We start from the raw sequence: 20,240 nt of genomic DNA, 5'->3' as shown, positions 1-20,240 counted from the left end.
TGACCTTTAGTCTAGAACAAGGCAGGATGACTGTTGGCTGGTCCCGAGGATAGATACAAAGGACAGGTAATGACATCATATAATGAATCGAAGACGGCCCCGGTCCGATCCTCTGATAGAGGTTCAACACGTATCTCGTTGTGGACCATTTCGTTTTCCTCCACCGTAGTTTTTGCACCGACCTGAACGGGTTGGAAGGTAACGATGTTCAGAAACCATTAAGATCGTAATTGTATATTCGTTGTATATTCGTTCACTGAACAGGTAGGACAGGTTCAACACAGTCAAAACCTCATCCTATCATCCAATAATTATAAAGTAGTCTTCATGGAATGGAAAGGCTAACCTAACTCAACGAATATACAATTACGACCTTAATGGTTTCTGAACATCGTAATCTTCCAACCCGTTCAGGTCGGTGCAAAAACTACGGTGGAGGAAAACGAAATGGTCCACAACGAGATACGTGTTGATGAGCCTCTATCAGAGGATCGGGCCGGGGCCGTCTTCGATTCATCATGGATTAGGTATTCCTGGATGGGACACTCCGCCGATTTTCCGACCACCCGGCGGCGGCGGCGGATTTCCCGACGGCGAGGGCGCTGGCGCTATTTTAGCATTACGGGCTATGGGCGGAGCGTGTCTTTTTGTATACTTTTGTCGTTTATTACTTACCTGTAGCCGATTTTGATGAGAAATTTTGTGAACCTGGTAGAACAGGAATTGAGGAATGTCATGAAAATATTATTTTCCCAGTTTTGATTTAAGAAAATGCTTAAATTCTGCTGACAAGTGAGGGTTCGTGATTACAGCCGAAGAGCCAATGTTAGAATAAAGTGAAGTTTTATGTGATAACATGAAAATAAGTTGATATTTGTATTAAATCATCAATAGGAACTTGTTTGACTGCCGAGGAACGATGATATTTGATGATAAATTGCATCGGCAAGTCAAGAATACCGGCTCAGTTTATGGGCATCAGGTAACGATTCCGTATGTGATAGTGACTAAATGGAGCCATAATAATTATAAGAAAGAACTTAAAATATGTGTGAAGTCTCTGAAATCGTGTCTTATGAGCTTAAAGTTCGCTAATTTCGGCCTCCAATACCGCGTTTTTAGCACGCAAGCCGGTGCGGCGGCCGCCGGCGCACTCGCCGCCGATGTTTCGGAGCTCCGCCCAGGAGGGTTGTAGCGGACGCTGACGGACACGTGTGCGATTTTGCTCTTAGGCTTATTAGATATTAGTTAAGCGGTTGTTGTTGCGTGGCTAGCTTTATCAGTACTTTCTCGAAATTAGCATTCTTGGTATTCTCTTTTTGGCACTCATCGTTGTGAATTTCTACTGAATACTGGCGGCGGCGGTGCTGCGCCGCGCTCGGTCCGCGTCGGTTTAGTGTCGGCCATTTTCCCACCTGGAAAATCGTGATTTGATCAAACCGGTAAGGTTCTCTGTTCTCTCCTTACTTTTGCGTATCTGTTTTGTTTATTTGCTCCTTTCTCCATCAAAAGTTTCCTTCATACCCGTTTCTCGGGTGTGCCGCCTGTGAGATCTCGTTTTTTCCAAACCTCTTCGTGCGTTGGCACGCTTTTTTTCGGCGCATTTCCAACCATCTACATTCTCTAAACATGGCCCCTCCCCTCTCCCGCCCCCGCCCTCCTCTAACCCGCCCCCTCCTCGAAGATTCCTCTCCGGGCTCGCCTGTTCGAGGCTGGGAGCCGCTAGATGACGTGCCTGACGGGCAGTCGTTTATCATCCTGACTAGTCCTGATCGGTCCCTCCAGGGCCTGTCACCGTTTCGAATCAAACGAGAACTCGACACCTTAATCGGCCCGGTTGTCACCGCAAAGGTAGTCCGATCTGGATCTCTTCTAATCCGGGTTAAAAACAAGGCTCAGGCCTCGCTGGCCCTTTCGATTCAGACTTTCCTCGGCAACGAAGTCGCCGCCAGCCCTGCCACCAAACTGAACTCGGTGGCCGGCACTGTATTTGCCCCATCACTGAAAAACATGGACGAGACGGAGCTCCTACACGAACTGCGGCCGCAGGGGGTCACCCTCGTCACTCGACTCCGCTCGCGTGGCCCCACCCCAAACCCGAGGATCAAAATCCACTTTCTGGGCCTTACCTGCCCACCGGCTATATACGCGGGATATGAAATCTTGGAGGTCAGGGAATGGGAGCCCAGCCCCCGCCTCTGCCGACAGTGCGGCAGCTTCGGCCACAATCAGACGACCTGTAGGTCAAAGCGACTGAACTGCCTGAAGTGTGGCACAACCGGCCACAAGGTCGATGAGTGCGACCGGGATCTCTACAGGTGCGGCCACTGTGGTGGCCCGCACCCAGCCTGGGATCGGATGTGCCCCGCATGGGAGTACCAAAAAAATAAGCTCAGAGCCAAGCTGGCGCCACCACCCCCGCCTCCACCGTTCCCGCCGAGTTCCTACTCGGAGTCAGGTGCCTCTGAATATCCGGCGCTCTCGTCCTCTCCACGCAGAGCCTCACTCACCGACACCGTACCGAGTCGCGAAAACCCGCCGGTCCAGGGTCGCACCCCGAAAGCCCCTGTCCGTCGACAGCTGAGCGCGCCCGAGGCTGTGGAGACCCCCGCGTCTGAGCCGGAGCGGGTGACTGAATCGCCCCTCAGCCCGGACGGAAAGCAGACGGAGACGTCGGCCGGTCCTCCGGCTGTCACCCCGGGACAGGCGCAGTGCGACCGCGGCGACGACGAATCGGTTCCAAACAGCACCGGGAACATGGTGAGGGAGCCATGGGTCGACACTGACAGCATCGTGGACACAGGGGCGGACTCAGACGTTTCTGACACAGAGACAGTCTCTACAATCGTGGGTCCGGTGGCCTCTCCGCCCCCCGACTTAGAGACGGATGAGGCCGCCCCAGCGGCGAGCCAGCATGTAAGCACAGACACTCAGCATCCGCGAGCCACGAAACGCGCCCCGTCCCCAACCCCGTCAGAGGGGATGAAGACCAGAGCCGCAGCGGCGGCTGCTCGTGAAAAATCCGTTTAACACTCAACACACATAAAACATGCATCGATCTGATGAATTCGTCCTCCAGTGGAACACTTCCTCTCTAGTGAGCCACTGGGGCGAATTCAAGAACTATATATTAAATAAAAAGCCGTTGGTAGCCGCCATTCAGGAGACCCATTTTCTGGACTCGGATTCCTCTAATTACAACTTTAACATACGTGGATATACTTTATATACAAATAACGTAAATGAAAAACCCCGCCGAGGCGGCTCGGCCCTTTATATTGCTAATAACCTCTTGCACCACGAAATTCAGCTCCGCACCACGCTTAACGCGGTCGCAGCTCAAGTCAAAATAGCGCAACATGACCTTGCCATCCTTTCCCTGTACCTTTCCCCTAGCCACCGCTTTTCCTCCTCTGAACTCCGCCAACTGTTTGTCCAGCTTCCCCACCCCTGCCTAATACTAGGAGATTTTAATGCCCACCACAGATCCTGGGGCTCAACAACGAACAACGCGCGCGGAACACTAATTGATAAGATAATGGATTCACTTGATCTCATTTGCATTAACAACCGCACACCCACTTTCACCAGACGCAACCAAGGTCAAGTCATACACTCCGTCATCGACTTGGCCTTCACAGACACTAACACCGCGACACTTTTCACTCAACACGTCGGAGATGATACATTGTTTAGCGACCATTATCCCATTCACTATCAACTTAATGTCCCTTCAGGACAAGCCAATTTTACATTTCTTCCTCGTTGGAACTTTAAGAAAGCTGATTGGGCCTCCTTTCAAAAACATATAGATGAACACACTCCCACCCCTCTCCCTGACATCAACACCTTTTTAAACGTGATTCTCGCTGCTGCTCACCAAAATATTCCCCATACCCACCCCCCACGTGAAAACAAAGCTGCCCCTTGGTGGAACGCTGACTGCAATCGAGCTGTAGCTCTGCGGAAGCGTGCCTTACGAGTATTTGCGATTACCATGAAAATGCACTCCGGAAGGCCCGATATGATGCTTCACAAATAATACTTAAAGCAAAACAAGAAGGATGGCACTCCTTCTCTAACAACTTTAATAGATTTACTCCCCTTTCTAAAATCTGGTCGCTAATTAGAGTTTTTTCTACAAGGCGCAGCACAACTTACAAAATTCCTCATCTCTACATTAACAACACCCACTACGCCACTCCCCTTGAAGTTGCGACACAATTCGCCCAACATTACGCACGAATATCTTCTGCTCAACAATACACACAAGTACAACATGACAGCTTTAACACAACACTCGACACCCTCTCCTTCGACTCAGCAAATACTGAAAATTATAACAAGCACTTTGACTTGTTCGAACTTAGACACGCCATATCTCGATGTGGTGAAACGTCGGTAGGGCCGGATCAGATAGCCTATCCTTTCTTCAAAAATCTTTCTGAATCCGGCCTTGAAAACCTTTTGATAGTAATTAATAATCTATGGGAAAACAATTTGTACCCCGAGAGCTGGAGAAACAGTACCATCGTCCCCATCCTTAAACCCTCCAAACCACCCTCCTCCCCCTCTAGTTATAGACCTATATCCCTAACCAGTTGCGCTGCTAAATTGACAGAACATATGGTCAATGGACGGATTAGGGCATATCTAGAAGGTAACTACCTCCTCTCTCCACATCAAACAGGATTTAGGTCTGGCCGCTCCACGGCAGACAATATAGTCCACCTCATTGATGACATCCAGAAGGGCTTCCAAAATGACATGTATACATTTGCAGTTTTCATTGATTTTCAAAACGCCTTTGATAAAGTAAATAAACAAGCCCTTCTGATCAAACTTCATAAGACAGGTATTCGCGGCCACATGGCCCATTATATCTCTAATTTCCTCAAAGATAGAACATTTAACGTACGATGCGGTAACACATTTTCTCCCAAACTTAATCAGGATCACGGCCTCCCTCAGGGCAGTGTCCTCTCCCCAACCCTCTTCCTTATTATGATTAACGACCTTTTTCAAAATCCACCTAGTAGCCTTAAGCATTCTATTTTTGCCGATGATGTGGCCATTTGGGTAACGCGAAGAAACATTGACTCGGCTTTTGCCTCCGTTCAAAACGCAATGGAGGATATTAATAGCTGGTGCGATAAATGGGGCCTAGTCTTGTCGCCCAGCAAAACAGTAGCACTTATATTCTCCCATAAGTCCCGTTTTAAATTTGATACCGAACTTAAAGTAAAGAACCAAACTATCAAATACGTTAAAACGTTCAAATATCTCGGCATCACACTAGATAGTAGACTCTCCTTTAAACATCACTTTGAAGACGTTAAAATGCGTTGCACTAGGCGCCTCAACATACTTAAGTGTATAGCAGGAAAGGATTGGGGTGCTGATCGCAGCACCCTCCTTAACCTATACACTTCCCTAATCCGTCCTATCCTGGATTACAACAGTTTTCTATTTGATGATATAGCTTCTAAACAGATCGAATCACTTCAAGTTATACAAAATAAGGCCCTGCGTATAGTTACAGGAGCCCAATGCACCACAAATATCAAGGCTCTCCACGCAGAATGTAATATTCCTCTTCTCTCTCACCGCCGTAAACTCCAACTCCTTCGCTTCTATGCGCGCACTTTCTTGTCCCCTTATTCGCCTTCGCACCGCATTGTCTCCAATCGATATACGGACGACCCTCCCACAACGGCCCAACTCAAATACCCGATAATCGCCTATCGCATAGAAAGGACACTTAGTGATTTCCAGTTGGATTTTCCATCTATTTTTCATCGGCCACCCATCTCTTCTTTCTTTCTGCCAGCCATAGAGAATATTGCATTCCTGTACGCAGAGGCAAAATCAAAAGTCACAAAACAAGAAAGCATTCAACTTTTCTATGAGCATAAAGAAGAACATAAAGACTATGCATACATATATACAGATGGTTCAGTTTGTGACGGGAGGACGGCAGCCGCAGTCACATCTGACCATCATAACAAAACAAGTAGGCTACACGATGACCATAGCATATTTAGTGCTGAGTTGATAGCCATTCACTCAGCACTCAAATATGTCTCGTCGCAAAACATAGAAAAGGCTGTGATCTGCACAGACTCAGCTTCATCGGTAAAGGCAATAGCTCACAGAAAAATGGAAAAAAACGAAATCGTTTATAAAATAAAAAAGATGATTATTGGCTTTACCGATGAAAACAAACACGTCATTCTCCTGTGGATTCCGTCCCACGTTGGAATACAGGGGAATGAAAAAGCGGACAAGCTAGCCAAAGAAGGTCTTCATCTCCCATCTCGAAATCATCTCGCTCTCCCCCTTCCGGATTTTCTGTCTTCGCTCTTCCGTGCCTTCCAGAGATATCGCCAAAAATGCTGGATAGCTGATCATACACCACATCTCTTCTCCATTAAACCGAAACTTTGCCATTTCTACTCTTCCCATCAAAACACAAGGATCAAAGAGAGAGTCCTAGCCAGGCTCCGGCTCGGCCACACCCAACTCACCCACAACTACATCCTGGACAGAGCACCTCCACCCATATGCCACCACTGCCGCGACCACCCACGCTACACCATCTCACACTTCCTCCTCCACTGCCCACACCTACACCAACACCGCAGACATATAGTACAATACATTAGCACACATGGACTCTCTCTCGACCTTCCGACTCTCCTGGGCGACACTCATCCGGATATCCACGACCTTCTGTTCGTCTTTCTCGCCGACGCTCGGATCATCAAGAGCCTTTAGCGTGTTAGGGCCGCGGCTGCCGCCCCTAAAACGCTAATCAGAGCCCTCGTCTCCCGGCTCACCCCCAAACTCACACATTAATTAATCGCGGTTACAGGGCTTTTTCCCTCGCGCCGTTTTGGCTTAGGTGCGAGGTTTTTGCCCTTTGCGTTAGGCGTCGGGTTTTTTATTATTTAGGACTTTTTCGCCCGACTATTACACCCCACAACAAGGCCCCGCCGGGGGGCTGGAGCCTAGAAGGTCTTATACCTTCTGTCAGTGCGATGAAAGCTTCCCGGCTCCATTACACTGACACCAGCTCACAAGTGTTCATGTCTATTATGTATTGTTAATAAAAGTCATTCCCATTGTTGTGTTTGCGACTCCAGACATCTCGGCTCTTTGGCTATACACGTAAGTACCTCCCTTAGCTTTGATTCCACATTAAGATAGGATCCCACGTTGTTTTTGCTACCGGGTTCACATAAACCGGTTTAACGTAAGACTTGCTGCCCGGCGAAAATTGCCGGAGTAACTGCCCCCTGCTCGGGTATGGCACTAGGCCAACCGAGCAAAAAAAAAAAAAAAAAAAAAAAAAAAAAAAAAGGAGCTCCGCCACCAGGGCGGCCGCTTGGTCGCCGGCGCTAGTGTTGGGGAATAGGGAGTGTCCTATCCAGGTATACTTCATCCATGGATTCATTATGTCATTACCTGTCCTTTCTATCCTCGGGACCAGCCAACCATCATCCTTCTTTGTTCTAGACTAAAGGTCAGCCTAATCATTCGAAACGGGTGGGGATGGGGTAGAGCTCCATTGGATGCATTTCCCAGCATGAGCGGCTGAGTGCACCCAGAACACCCCCGTCCCAATGGGATGGTCTCAGCCGCTCAGGCGCATTCCAGCCCCCGCGATGCTGCCCTTCCAGCCCTTCGAATCGGCACAATGTCTTGCTCCTACACCTGTGCCTTACGGTTCAAAGCCCGAAGCTCTGGGCCTGCTGCTGAATGGTGACGAATAACTGAGGGTGACGATATCAGTGTAAGACTTTTGTGCCTGTTGATGCCTGCCGGCCAAGCTGACTTACCGTGAGTTCGTACCCTGGCCATCCGGCATACCATCAATCGCAACCATGCCATCATGACGTCTGGCATTTAGGTACTAAGCAATACAGCAAACAGGAAATTCGAAAATATGTGGATTCCTTTCGGTATTAGCTTTTAACTTACATTACAGACATTCCTAAATGTTTCTGTAAAACTATATCTCCAAACCCAGTCTGGGAACTGGGAAGTGGGCAATTGCATCCTTATAAAAATAAAGTCGTGAAAACTACAATGGTGACAACGGCTGCTGGTACACGCCAAGGCTCACACATTTTGGCATACAAAACGCATGACCACATTGACTTTTTCTCTGCAGTTGTGAGCTGAGCATTGCTGTCCCGTGACGCCTCAATATAGCTCAGGGGACATTGAGCGAGAAAATATAATATAGCGGAATTCCATGCATAAAATCGACAGCCGAATCAAGAACGTAGAGTCAATAGGGGTACTTCGATTACTAAAGCAGGCACGTAGGAAGAAGGAGGATGAGTAATTTCCAAGAGAAATGTGTTGTTCTTCCACAATCTCTTCCTATTAAAGGAGGCATTAACCAAAACATCCCCTTCTCCTATGTGCCGACAACCTGCATGTCAATGTTCTATGCAGTTTGTGCGATATTCTTGCTCAATAATGAGCTGCGGGGCAGAAAGCTTCTTAGGAAAGCTTAGAATAATCACCTCGACCCGTCAGTGAACGCTAAAACACGGCTGACCGGGAACGCGGCGGCACGGCGCCAGCCGCCGCGTGGTGCTAGTGTGCGCGTAACTAACGGGGAGACTTCAACGCCTGGCGCCGCCCCGACAGGCTTCCGTTCAACCGCTCGCAGCAGGCTAGGTTTTCGTCCCAGATTTTTTTGATTGGTATCCTACGGCTTCAAACATGCCAGGGACCAATAAAATTTAGTAGTGAAGACGATTAAAAAAAAATCAAAATTCGACGATACACCCTAGTAAATATCCCTCCAGCTGGGCGTGAAAAGTGAAAACCCAGGAGCCACAGCGGGCCGCAGCACTTGCAACATTTTTGACGACCCGTCAAACGTTGCCTCCAGGTTTATCCGCTTGTAAGTGACTCAAGATGTGACACAAGCCCGGGAGAGGCCGAGGCGAGTGACCAAGTCAGGCTCATGCGTGCTCGGCGTGCTCTAACTCAAACTGTTGAGTGCCGACGTCCATCGATGTCTTAGCTAGCACACATTTTACAGGATCGTGACTTGAATTGAAGCGATCATATTGATAATGATGTGATGTGATATGGGTTCAGCACGGTACATTACCGGGAAGATATCTCGTAGGATGGATGGCGGGCCGGCAGCGGCAGCGCTTCCAGCTCTCTCGGATCAGGATGAGTCCTCGATACTGCCTTGAGTCCTCGAATGAATGGATGTCTCCTGACACCGCACAATCCAAAATCCAAATAACGACATGATCGCATTCCACCTTATCGTAATAACCACAGGTAATAACCGATAACCACCGCACACCACTGCTTGATAAGAATAACACACCCACCCCTCGCTCACCGAAACCACGTGGTCGGTGGTCACCACTGAAATTGCTGAAATACCGCGGCCCTTCCGCTTCCGGCTTATTTTGATGCACGCTCAATGACCTTGAACGCCGACCATCAACCAATCAGCGATGAGTGGATCGCGGGGCGATGATCGATGATGTCTGGGAGAAGGCAGGATGCGGACGGATAACTGCCGTGATCGGGAGATCACCATATTTAATTGATCATGGCAAAACCGATCATTCAATACCTCAATTATTTTGTATTATTGCACCTCCCGGCAGTATTCGTCATCGTCAGGGCTGTGGAGTCGTAGACTGAGCTGGAGTCGGAATCGGTCGAAATCGATGGTCCTGACAGGTAGGTATCTTGGTCCTGACCGGAGGAGGAGGAGTCGGAGTCCAAGTCGATTTTGGGAAGCCGGAGTCGGAGTCACCGAAAATCCATCGACTCCACAGATCTGCCAGGGCTGAGAAGTCGGGTCGGTCGTATTCGGCATTTCTGCCCCGGGCTGGAGACTGGAGTCTCCGAGTCGGTGTCACCGAAAATCCATAGACAGTCCTGGTACTCGCAGTCAATAACGTAGCCAGGGAAGGCACGGAGGGTGGTGCTCTCAGGGGCCTTAACGGCCCTCCGGAGCTTGGACCCGTCGAGGCTTGAGGGCTAGGTCAGCTTCTGAGGTCCCAGTAACCGTGACCGCTCCGGCTCCTGAAGGCCCCATAGCCTTTGGACTCCTGAGAGCCGCACGTTGGCCCTGAGGAGACCCGCTGAGCTCTAAATGGTCTCACAATGGATTCTGCGGGCCCCAAGCCGGCCTCTAAAGGTCCTAGGCTAACTGACATCTCATGAGTGCTCTCACCATCCTCTAATGGCTCTCATCGGCCTCTGAGGCTCATCGGTGTCGGAGGGCCGGCCCTCATCGACCTCAAGTACCTCACCGGCCTAGCTACGACGGTGAGGCTTTTCCGAGCTGCAACATTGCAGAGCAAAACGATCTAGTGCTGTTAGTCCTTCACGGAATGTGCCATCAACTTCCATCGGCCGATCTTCAGGTCAATGTAACAGCTGCAGAAGCCAGGCCAACAATCGCGAATTTTCTCACTCTCCATAAAGGTAGAATAAAACAGGACCTGACCCAAGCAGGTGAAGTTTGAGTTCGCCCTAGAAAACCACACAACATGAAACGTGCCGGGACAGGACCATAGGGAGTACGATTCGCGCACCAGCGGCGGGCTCCCAATCTTGGGAGCCAGCCGCCCAATCTCCCAATCCCCACCGCAGAGCAGCAAGTCAGCTTAAGAGTTAGCCGTGTCAAGTGTAATGCCGGCTTAGTTCAATCTGCACGTCCACAGCTTTCTAAACGATTCCCAATACACTACACCACAGGCATAAATACTTCATCCAAAAATATTGTACGAATATATTCACTCGTTAAATACAAGGCACGATAACAAGGTGAGCCAACCTTTTTGGCGGACGTTTGATGTAAAATACAAAATGTTTAACAAAGCACTGCAGTGCACAGTCACCCCATACAGATTAGCCATTTCGGAATCTTCGTCATTGGATGCCATTCGCGCTTAAATAACAAAAATATAAATCCCATAACACAGCATATTTGGACAATAGTGCCTTCCCAAACAAAATCAAGCCCCACACCGTGCCCACTGCCCACCTCTCGAATTCGGCCGATTCGTATCGAGCTGTCGATCAAACCTCCTCACTACAACCAGTCACCAACCAGCGCGTCGACTTCCGTCTCAAATAAATCTCGCTCGAATAAATATCAACCAAAACTCCCCGGCATTCCTCCTTCAATGTCCACGGGCTGCCTATCAACGCTTCCCAAGAACTGCCAACGGGGCTCTAGCGCTACCGACAATGCAGTCGTATCACTTGCTGAGACCGGTCCCTCAAAATCATCACTCCGGCTAAACCGTCTCTCCTGGGCGTGATCTTACCGCACGCGCCGCCCCCCACTCTGCAGGTACTGGTTCAGGGGAGGTCCACCGCCCGGGTGGGGCGGGGCTATCGTCACGTGGCCACGCCCACCGCCTGGAACAGCTGGTGCAGGTAGGGCTGACGCAGCGGCAGTGTCAGCTTCCTCTCCAGCGGGATGGCCGAACACTGAAAACGGGACATACGGTCAGTGATCGGCCCAGAAAGTTACACACCGTTTGTAACTGACATGTGCTCGGGAAATCACGGGATATTTTATATATCAGAATGTCCGGGCTAGAGGTCATCGGTGAAATAATAAAACAAGTATGCGAATTACACTTTTACTATCTAATCGCATAATCAAATCACAACACACCAAAGCTGGGTGGAATGTCGCAGACAGTAACCCACAGGCATTCTGAGACTGTGCAATCAACGCATATAAGGTTAGGGCATGTGTCCGTTTCCACGCAAGAAAGCAGCCCGTTACCGTGTCAGTGACGTTGGCGCCGGCCGGCCGCCGCTCCTCCGCGTCCCACGGCTTCCGGAACCGCTCGTAGTGCAGCGGAAACAGGTGGCCCTCGGTGCTGAACAGGTACTTCATCGGGTTACGGTTGATGTAGTTGTCCTCGTCAAATAACTGCGGATACGAGAACCGCGGGAATAATAGCACAAACAACTTTACAAGGGTGGAAGAAGACGCACATGAAAGCGCAGGATATCACAGAGATGTAGGAAGGCAGATTGTTTTCTGACACGCATTTATTGCGCCGTGTTAAGTTTGTCTCCAAACAATGCTGAGTCACCAGTCCATTCGTTAAATTTGCCACACAGGCATAACAAGAAAAATAAATATCATTTCGGTAGTTGTCACTATATTACCACAAATATCCGACATTCACCCTGCCGAAACAATTATACAAGCACACTCACCAGGTAGAGATATTTGCAGGTTTCGCTGAGAAAGAAGCTCTCCATTCGATCCTCCTGGGATTTGTCGATGACGCTGTGCAGTGTGGCGTACCCACACCGCGCGCGGGAGTACTGGTTCAGGCTCTCCACCAGTTCGCGGCCAACGTGCAGGTAGAACGGGTTTTTGGTCGCCTGTGGTGGGCATAGGGTTGTCAAACTGTAAGCGGGGCATGCTTACCGCTATATTGCCAGGTTGTGGAAGCGACTGCTGAGGCTAGGCGTGAAGGCAAATCAGTGCTGCATGTATATAAATTAGTGTATCAAACATCAACGAATAACGAAAACGAAACTGTACCCGCTTTCAACAACCAAATAGCATAGTTGAATGTTTCGATAAACAAAACTTTAACGAGATTGCAAAGAATCCAGATGGTTAAAAAAGAACAATTAAAATGACAGAGATGGCACACAAGGAAGATATTCCACTAATCAAAACTCGGTGACGATCTAGTCAAGCCGTGCCATCCGCCACCCCGGCTGTGCCAGTACTGGGGGTAGACGAGTGGGTGGCGTCGCTAAGTGCACGTGCCTGATAGAGAAAGTAGGTGCTCTCGGCCAGCTCGGGCCTCAGAGGGTAGAATAGCACGTCCGGCTGCCGGCGCTGCCAGTTGAACCGCTCCGGCAGCGCCTCGTAGCTGAAGAAACCAAACACACATACATCAGCACACAGCACGAAAATCAGGTTCAGAAGTCCAGCTGCTGTCTGCACATAGAGCTCACCAACGCAGAACGCCGACAAGTGGTGAGACGAAAGCCGATCTTAGTGACAATTAAAAGTCATACGACAAAAAGGCGTGTGGGATTGCGTGAAAAAAACGATGTCAACGTAACAAAAAAACTCACATTGATGTTGACGGCAAAATGCATTTGAAGACAGACAGTCGACGAATAGTGCGCGATAAAGCACTGCTCTAACAAAAAGTGAAAACATCCAGCGATAAGCACATGACAGGCATAATAAACCGATACCCTACTGGGAACTACGAGGGCATCTCAAACTGTGTAATCGGAATTCATAGATGAAGTATCTACACGCTTATCTAGACTGCCACTTTTCGGCACGGAAAACTGCCCTCTTCCCAGAGTACAAATTATCCCGAAATATCTGACATCGCACCGTTTCCAGATGGCGTAGAAGAGCGCGTGGTGGCAGATGGCCTCCTCGACGTCGCCGGCCAGCAGCTGGACGGCCGGGAAGGCGGCCTGCAGGCTGTCCACCCAGGCCGTCAACGTGTTGCCGTTCGTCATGTCCACGTTCACGTACATCGGGTGGTCGCCGGTACCGCTGTTACAGCGCGCTCGCCTGCGAAATATATTAAAAATATGCTTAACAGGAAAAAAAAACAGCAAAGAAAAATGCTTCACGAAATGAGCTATATGAGCGAAATGCGTTATAGTTCACGTCTAAACACATAGAACCGGGTTCACTTCCTTAGAAGAAAACGTCGCCAAATGCCACTTGCAGTAGGATACTGACTCGTGCTTTAAAAAAAGTTCCATACGTTTTTGAAATGCTTGAAGCAAAGAAATGCATGACGCTATTTTACCAACTTTTAATCTGATTATGTAAATTTTTGGCAAAATAAATCGTGTTTAACCGTAAAGTCAGAACTTCACGATTGTCAAACCTCAGAAACGACCCGAAATAAAAAATATTTTCTCTCAATCTTAAAACGGCATCTTTCATTCTCCTCAATGCCTAGCTTACCCTTTTCGCATGAATATTTTGATTTTATCGTATATCTCGGCGAATCGTTCGTAGTCCTCAGCGTTTCCGAACATGATGAATGACTTGAGGAGGTACTCATAGAAGGAATCCATGCCGGCGCCCAGTCCCGACAGGTTGCTGGTCCAGCGACCGCTGTCCACGTTCACAGTGTTACCTGCGGCGGGGAGGCGGCTCAGACGAATGAACGGCAGCGAAGCGAGACAGTTCACGGAAAAATATAAGAGTGAGGGATTAAAATAAAAACGAATTTATCCTGTCGGTCCCTATCGCAGCATCAGTGAGTAGCACGCCTAAATGCCTGACGTAATAAAAATATTACACCCAGCCCAGATCAATCTGGCCCTTGCGATGTGGGACACGCAAAATCCCAGTGACGCAAAACGTGTTAGTGAAAATGTTAGATAATTACAAACGCAAGATTAACATCACACAACAGTTCAAAAAGTTATGCATCGAATTATCGCTTGACCAGCCTGTCCCCTCCGTATGAAGCATGGACGACTTGTCACGTCAACGACCTATCCCTTCCAAGCGACTCGCACCGATCCGTCAAGTGACCGACCTATCCCCTCAAAAGTGACACAACCCGCCCCATCACGTGACCGACCTGTGAGCCCAGTGACCTGCGATCGCAGGCTCCAGAGGATATCGACGGCGCGTCGTGCGCGGTTCTCGTACACGGGATCGCCGAGTAGCCGACTGAGCAGGCCGAACTCGAGTACTAAGGAGCCGGCACCGGAGGCACAGGTCTCCCGGATGCCGTCCTCCGGCACCCCCTGTCTGCGGACACAATGGAAAGCAGTGGTGATAACTGGTAGAGCAGGATTAGGGTTATACCTAGCATGCATCGATGCGTCATCATGCGTAGGATGACAAAGAAACCGGTCACATTCAATGACTCATGTTAAAACGATCATGTAAATATATGGATGTCAATGCCTAGGAATTAAGCAGGAGGCAGAAGGAAACCATTGTGTAATATAAGGTTGAGCGACAAAACTACGGCAGATCACTGGGCGATTAGGCGATAGGAATCAATGACAGATCAGTATGTGGCTAGCCTGGTACCTGAGGCTGACGCGCGGGTGCGGCAGGCCGGTGCCTGTCTCCTCAAAGGCCGGCAGCAGGCGGGAGGCCAGGTCGTGCGCCAGACCTAACAGTTCTCCATCGTACCGGCCCGGGTCCAGTTCCCCGAATGGCTTCTCAGGGTCGACGATCAGCAGGTGGGCCGATAGCAGGGCGCCCAGCACTCTGTGAGATATAAATATGGACATGGGAGGTAAGTGAGATGGCGGCCGCCGGACGACGAAATGATGACATAAATGTTAAATACACTGCTAAGTCACTCGTGCGTCATACGAAAAGTGAATGCTAATCGCTCCACAAAAAAAAAAACGAACTCCAAATATAAAGAGTAAAAGACCAAGCCAAAACGATACCAATCGAGCCAGTCTCGAGCTCAAGCTGATATGCGCCGTGCCTACATCTGACACACGTCACCACACCAAACACGACCTCCCAGAACATCCCGGGTGCGCTCAGAACCCGTAACACGACCCCTCCCGACCCCTTCCCCACTCATCCCCACCTCTCCCCACACCCCGCCCCCGTATCGGTCGAGTTCTCTTCTCACCACCCACCGTATGTTGGACTCGAAGACCTGCACGGTGGAGTTTTTGTGGAAGGAGAGGTTGTCGATGACGAGCTGCGCGGCGCGCCGAAACTCGGAGGCGTTTCCCACCACCGCCAGCATGTCCAGCGTGTCGACCAGCGTCAGCGAAAAGTCGCCCAGCACGTCGTTGATGTTCAGGTTTGACCTGGGCGGAGGCACAGTGTCAGATTATCGCACTGTCCCGTTCGGTATTTTAATTGTCCGTAGAAGGATCTCAAAAATAATTTTTGCGAATGTTTTGGTAGCACACTAGCTGGAAGGATATTGCATTTTTATCAGCTCATGAACTGAGAAAAAAGTTATTGACAAAATTGGCAAGCCACACAGATTTTCCCCGTTTGATAGTGAATCGGACTTACGGATCGTCGACGTCTGGTCCTCTTCCATCACAGTCGATCGGATTCAATTCGTCTTGGGGGTAGGCATGCCTCATGTAGTTGTCATAACCAAAGTAAAACATCTTCCGAGTCTCCTCTTGCATTTTGCTTTTGACATCATCATGAAAGTGCATATAATTTGCAGATTTCTTGGAAGCAATTACTGCACTCTCAAAAAGTCGTTTTGAGTTCATGAGTGAATGGCCAAAATCTAAAATTGATTTGAACAGTGAAGAGCCATTACTGGGTAAAAATGCCACCCCTGGTGCAGGCAGGAGAATAACTGTAAAGGCCAGAAAAAGCACAGCTATATTTGACCAGCTATTAGCACTTTCTAAGCCTTGATTTCTCCAGAATCCAGACTTGCACACCTTAGTGCCTCTTTCACTTGTCATGTTTCAATTTTATTAGCATGGCTGGGTGATCCAGCCTCAAACTATGCAGGAATTCCTATGACACCATCATCCTGAAAACAGGAAACAGGAAGAAAAACAGGTTTAGCTATACATGTATATGACATATGTTTTTACTCATTGGGGGAGGGGTAGACTACACATCAACAGAGAAGCAAAGTAGCATCCACTGAATATCTATAAAGAGTAAAACATATAAAACATATAAAACATAGCAAAACAAATATAAAGAGTAAAACCCTCACCCACTTAAAGGTATACAATAGGTAAGTAACATCTATCACATCTCATACAGGTCAATTTAATGACATTACACCATCTCTTCAGGAAATTACCTCTGACACAATTAAGCTATTTGCTTTACTGGCAGTCTAATGGTACAAAGTTCACCAACTGTTGAACTGTCAAGTGTCAACTCCATTCATAACCAGGGTAACAGTTAGGTCAGCATAAGCAGCATATCCAAAGTCAGCTGTGATATTGTTGTTTCTTCAGTAGTATAACATTATTGTGGTTCCTTTAAATGCACTTGACTTGTGTGTGTGTAACACCAATTACATTTAGGTTGAATTTTATATAAGCAGACTGAGAGAGCCACAGCCACCACTGAGCAGTATTTGTTGTACAGGCTGTGGCTCCAATTCCTAAATTCAGATTAAGCAATGTAGTTACTTTGAAAACTTTGATCATTGATGTGCCATCATGCCTCATGGCACTTGGCACTTGGCAGCAGCTGCTTTCACCAACCAGACCACTGCCCACCCCATAGTTCAGTTGGTAGAGCGTCACGGAGGACTCCCCATAGTGACGAGCCTGGGTTTGAGTCACTCCAGTGCAAGTCGCAACTCAATCAAATCGACTCATCCAATATTTGACTCCTGACAGAGCTGGTCTGCAGTTGGTGGGAGCAGCAGTGCAGATTTCCCAGCTCTATTTGAAGAATCAGTGTGGATTTTGGACTTAAGCAGGTGCGCCTCCGCCTCGTCAACCTGCAAGCCATAGGTAGGTACCTTTGCAGCATGAACTCAGTAGGCGGAACTATGGTCAAGCGTACCCATTTTCGGGAACGCATTTTCGTTCCCATAATTGGGAACGATAAACCCAAATATGGGAACGCCATGTAGGCATTATTTAAAACAAGAAAAAGAACCGTAAAATGACGTCCAAAAAATATAAAACGATCGTGAACCGCCTGATAGTTGTCTCAATATTGTTGGGAAAGAGTTTGATATTGTAAGGCCCATCGTAGTTTCAAATCGTTCCCCTATTTCTAAAGCAGTCCATCACCCGGGCCGCGAGCCCAAATTTGGGAACGCTCTCGTACACTGGCGCTGCAAGCGTTCCTTATTATGGGAACGGCGTACCCAAATTTGGGAACGATTTCACCGACGCCTTTCAGGGGCTCTTTTCATTAACAAGCATCACGTCCAACGCCGCAAATTATTGTTAACGCAACAATCATCAGATGACCTTTCCGGCAAGACCGTTGCATGTTTCGCCCGAGGGGTGTTCACGGGCACCGCACACTGCTGCGTGCGCTGTGTGCGGTGCGTCCAGCAGGCGTGGGGGTAGGGGATGGGTAGGCGGTTCTGACGTCACGGCTGCGTGCGGTGGACGGTCCGCTGTGGCCAGTCCCGACCGGCCACAGCGATCGCTGTGTGCGGTGACGGAAGGCTGACGTAGGGACGCAGTGGGCGGAGCTTCGAGGCTGTGTGCGGTCCGACCGCACACAGGGCCCGTGAACAGCCCTCCGGTCTTCTGCGCTTTTATTCCCGTCGATCTCGCAGCGGGCACGCCCCCCTCTGCAGGATTACGTAATCCACAACGCTCAGCGATGTTCAACAAGGTCTTCCATACCTATATCCACCGTCCGCGCCGAGGGTGGAGACATGTCAAGCACCTGTCTGCTAATCACCGAGAGTTGACGAGCACAAGAAGTATCCAAAAATGGGAACGCTGAATATGTTACACCCTCAAAACACCTAGTCCCAATGAAAATCTAGTTTTTTCCTTTCTTAATGAGTGTAAGTGGCAAAAGGCCTGGTAGGATGGGCACGAGGAATGATCGAAATCAGCATAAAAATTATAAATAAGCCACACAGAGCGACCTATATCAGAGAAATTCCCCCCTAACGATCATGCTTAGAAACGCCGAAGACAAAAACCACGCTCATGACGCTGCTTATAAAACAACGCTAAACAGCTAGCATCCAAATAAAATATGTCTTTCAGGGCTGATAAAATACAGCTGAATGATTTTAAACCACTGAAACTGAGTTTACAACAGTAGTTCGGTAAAATCACTGACGTTTCACGCGGTCGATCGCCCCGACACCAAAAGTCAACAATATTACCTCGGGACTGTCCGCGTGTTCGCTTGCATATGTCAGCATCTGGTGTCGCTAGAATGAAACTTCATAACCAGGCGAAAATTATTATACTTGACCTCAAAATGTAAAAAATGCTTCATTTTCCTTAAAATTGCATGTTAAATGTCGTATAACCCATATTTCCACCATTCTGTCATTTTTAAAAAATCATTAAAAATATCATTCCACGGTCAATTTCCTTGTTCCACGGTCAGATTAAAGATAACTTTATGGAGATTTAGTAGATACTTAAATCAGCGTGCACTTTTTTGAGACGTGATGCACTTTTGAGTTTTAGTGGGCGAACGGCCGAAAAATTGCCTTCCGTTCTCATAAATGGGAACGCCCGTTCCCATAATTGGGAACTCCGTTCCCAAAAATGGGAACGTTCCTATATTTGGGTACTCATGACCATAGTTCCGCCTACTGAACTGTGTGACCAGGGGAATCAGTACATATTTCCCAGTTTTTTCCCTCTCCTTATGCACTGGCGAGTGGCGAGTCAAGGAAACCAAACAGGTGAGTGGGTCAAACAATGCTATTATTATCCCACGATTATCCTTACCCAGCTCTGCCATATACCCACTCAATCAGTAAGGAGTAATGGAAGTTACAGGCAGTACGCCTTTTTCCATATATTCAAGACTTCAAGACACTAAGGTGCATTAAACTCATTAAGCTCACGTCAATAAAACCATACGGGAAGAGAAATGTCTGGGACAAGGAATTGGATGAGACGCCAAGGCCACAACGAGTTAAGACACTTTGACCTTGTGGAATAAAATCCAGGAGATATACATAGAGCAAACCGACTGCAACCACAATTCACATACCAATACGCTTGAAAGGTGTACCACCTACTCCACAATAAATAGGAGGTGGCTTTGGGAAAGCCACAAAAATGATCTACTTTTTGTTCCTAGATTTGTGACCAGTTCAGTTATAAATGCGAGTTATTTGTGAGTTCTTGTGAATGTGTAAGACTTGGTGTAAGACATTAGACAACGTCGAGGATGCAAAGGGTGTTCTAAGGGTTTGCTCGTTGCGGACTATTGAAGTTTACGCAAGCTGTAATTGGACGACGGTGAAAACAGGGCGCCTGGGGCGATTTGATCAAGGTTCGTTAAATTTACACGTGACGTTTGGGATATAGAAGGCCCATGGAGCGGAAGAAGTTCCAAATGTCACGTGACTAATATGCCCTCCGGCGCCCTGTTTTCACCGACGTCCCTGTAATTGCCTCTGGTTCTGCTGTACTGACTATAATGATGAATTTCCGCGGTATTTAGATTAAAATCAGTGTTAAGAAATGCATAGAGTTGCCCAAAATATTATTTTTAGAATACATTTTAAACAAATATGCACGTTCTATATCCGTGGATAGCTTCAACAAGT

General features: G+C 48.4%; 1 protein-coding gene across 6 annotated transcripts; it reads right to left on the bottom strand.

Moving 5' to 3' along the window:
- Positions 1–10,772: 10,772 nt before the first annotated feature.
- LOC122392798 (ER degradation-enhancing alpha-mannosidase-like protein 1) lies at positions 10,773–20,229 on the bottom strand. 6 transcript variants are annotated; one of them, XM_043388067.1, is made up of 11 exons: positions 20,211–20,229; positions 16,046–16,529; positions 15,655–15,831; positions 15,083–15,265; positions 14,622–14,794; positions 13,994–14,168; positions 13,403–13,588; positions 12,815–12,920; positions 12,247–12,417; positions 11,804–11,953; positions 10,773–11,499 (listed from the first exon to the last, which is right to left on the bottom strand). In XM_043388067.1, exons 2-11 carry the CDS (start codon positions 16,456–16,458, stop codon positions 11,407–11,409), a joined length of 1,827 nt encoding a protein of 608 aa, XP_043244002.1. In that variant the 5' UTR covers positions 16,459–16,529; positions 20,211–20,229; the 3' UTR covers positions 10,773–11,406. The 6 variants fall into 6 exon arrangements, with proteins under 6 accessions (XP_043244002.1, XP_043244003.1, XP_043244005.1 ...); XM_043388068.1 differs by lacking the exon at positions 20,211–20,229 and adding an exon at positions 19,852–19,873; XM_043388070.1 differs by lacking the exon at positions 20,211–20,229 and adding an exon at positions 19,756–19,829.
- Positions 20,230–20,240: the final 11 nt, after the last annotated feature.

Source organism: Amphibalanus amphitrite, unplaced genomic scaffold (genome assembly GCF_019059575.1).
Source record: "Amphibalanus amphitrite isolate SeventyFive unplaced genomic scaffold, NRLGWU_Aamphi_draft 000502F_arrow, whole genome shotgun sequence".
NCBI lineage: Eukaryota > Metazoa > Arthropoda > Thecostraca > Balanomorpha > Balanidae > Amphibalanus > Amphibalanus amphitrite.
This window is presented reverse-complemented; position numbering and strand designations above follow the sequence as displayed.

Bases quoted from the DNA above. Each gene is read 5' to 3' on its own strand.
- LOC122392798 (XM_043388067.1), bottom strand. From the start codon at position 16,458: ATGACAAGTGAAAGAGGCACTAAGGTGTGCAAGTCTGGATTCTGGAGA. The intron at 15,832-16,045 runs GTAAGTCCGATT...GCCTCCGCCCAG, and splicing joins GGACCAGACGTCGACGATCC to GTCAAACCTGAACATCAACG. The intron at 11,954-12,246 runs GTGAGTGTGCTT...TCGTATCCGCAG, and splicing joins CCTGCAAATATCTCTACCTG to TTATTTGACGAGGACAACTA.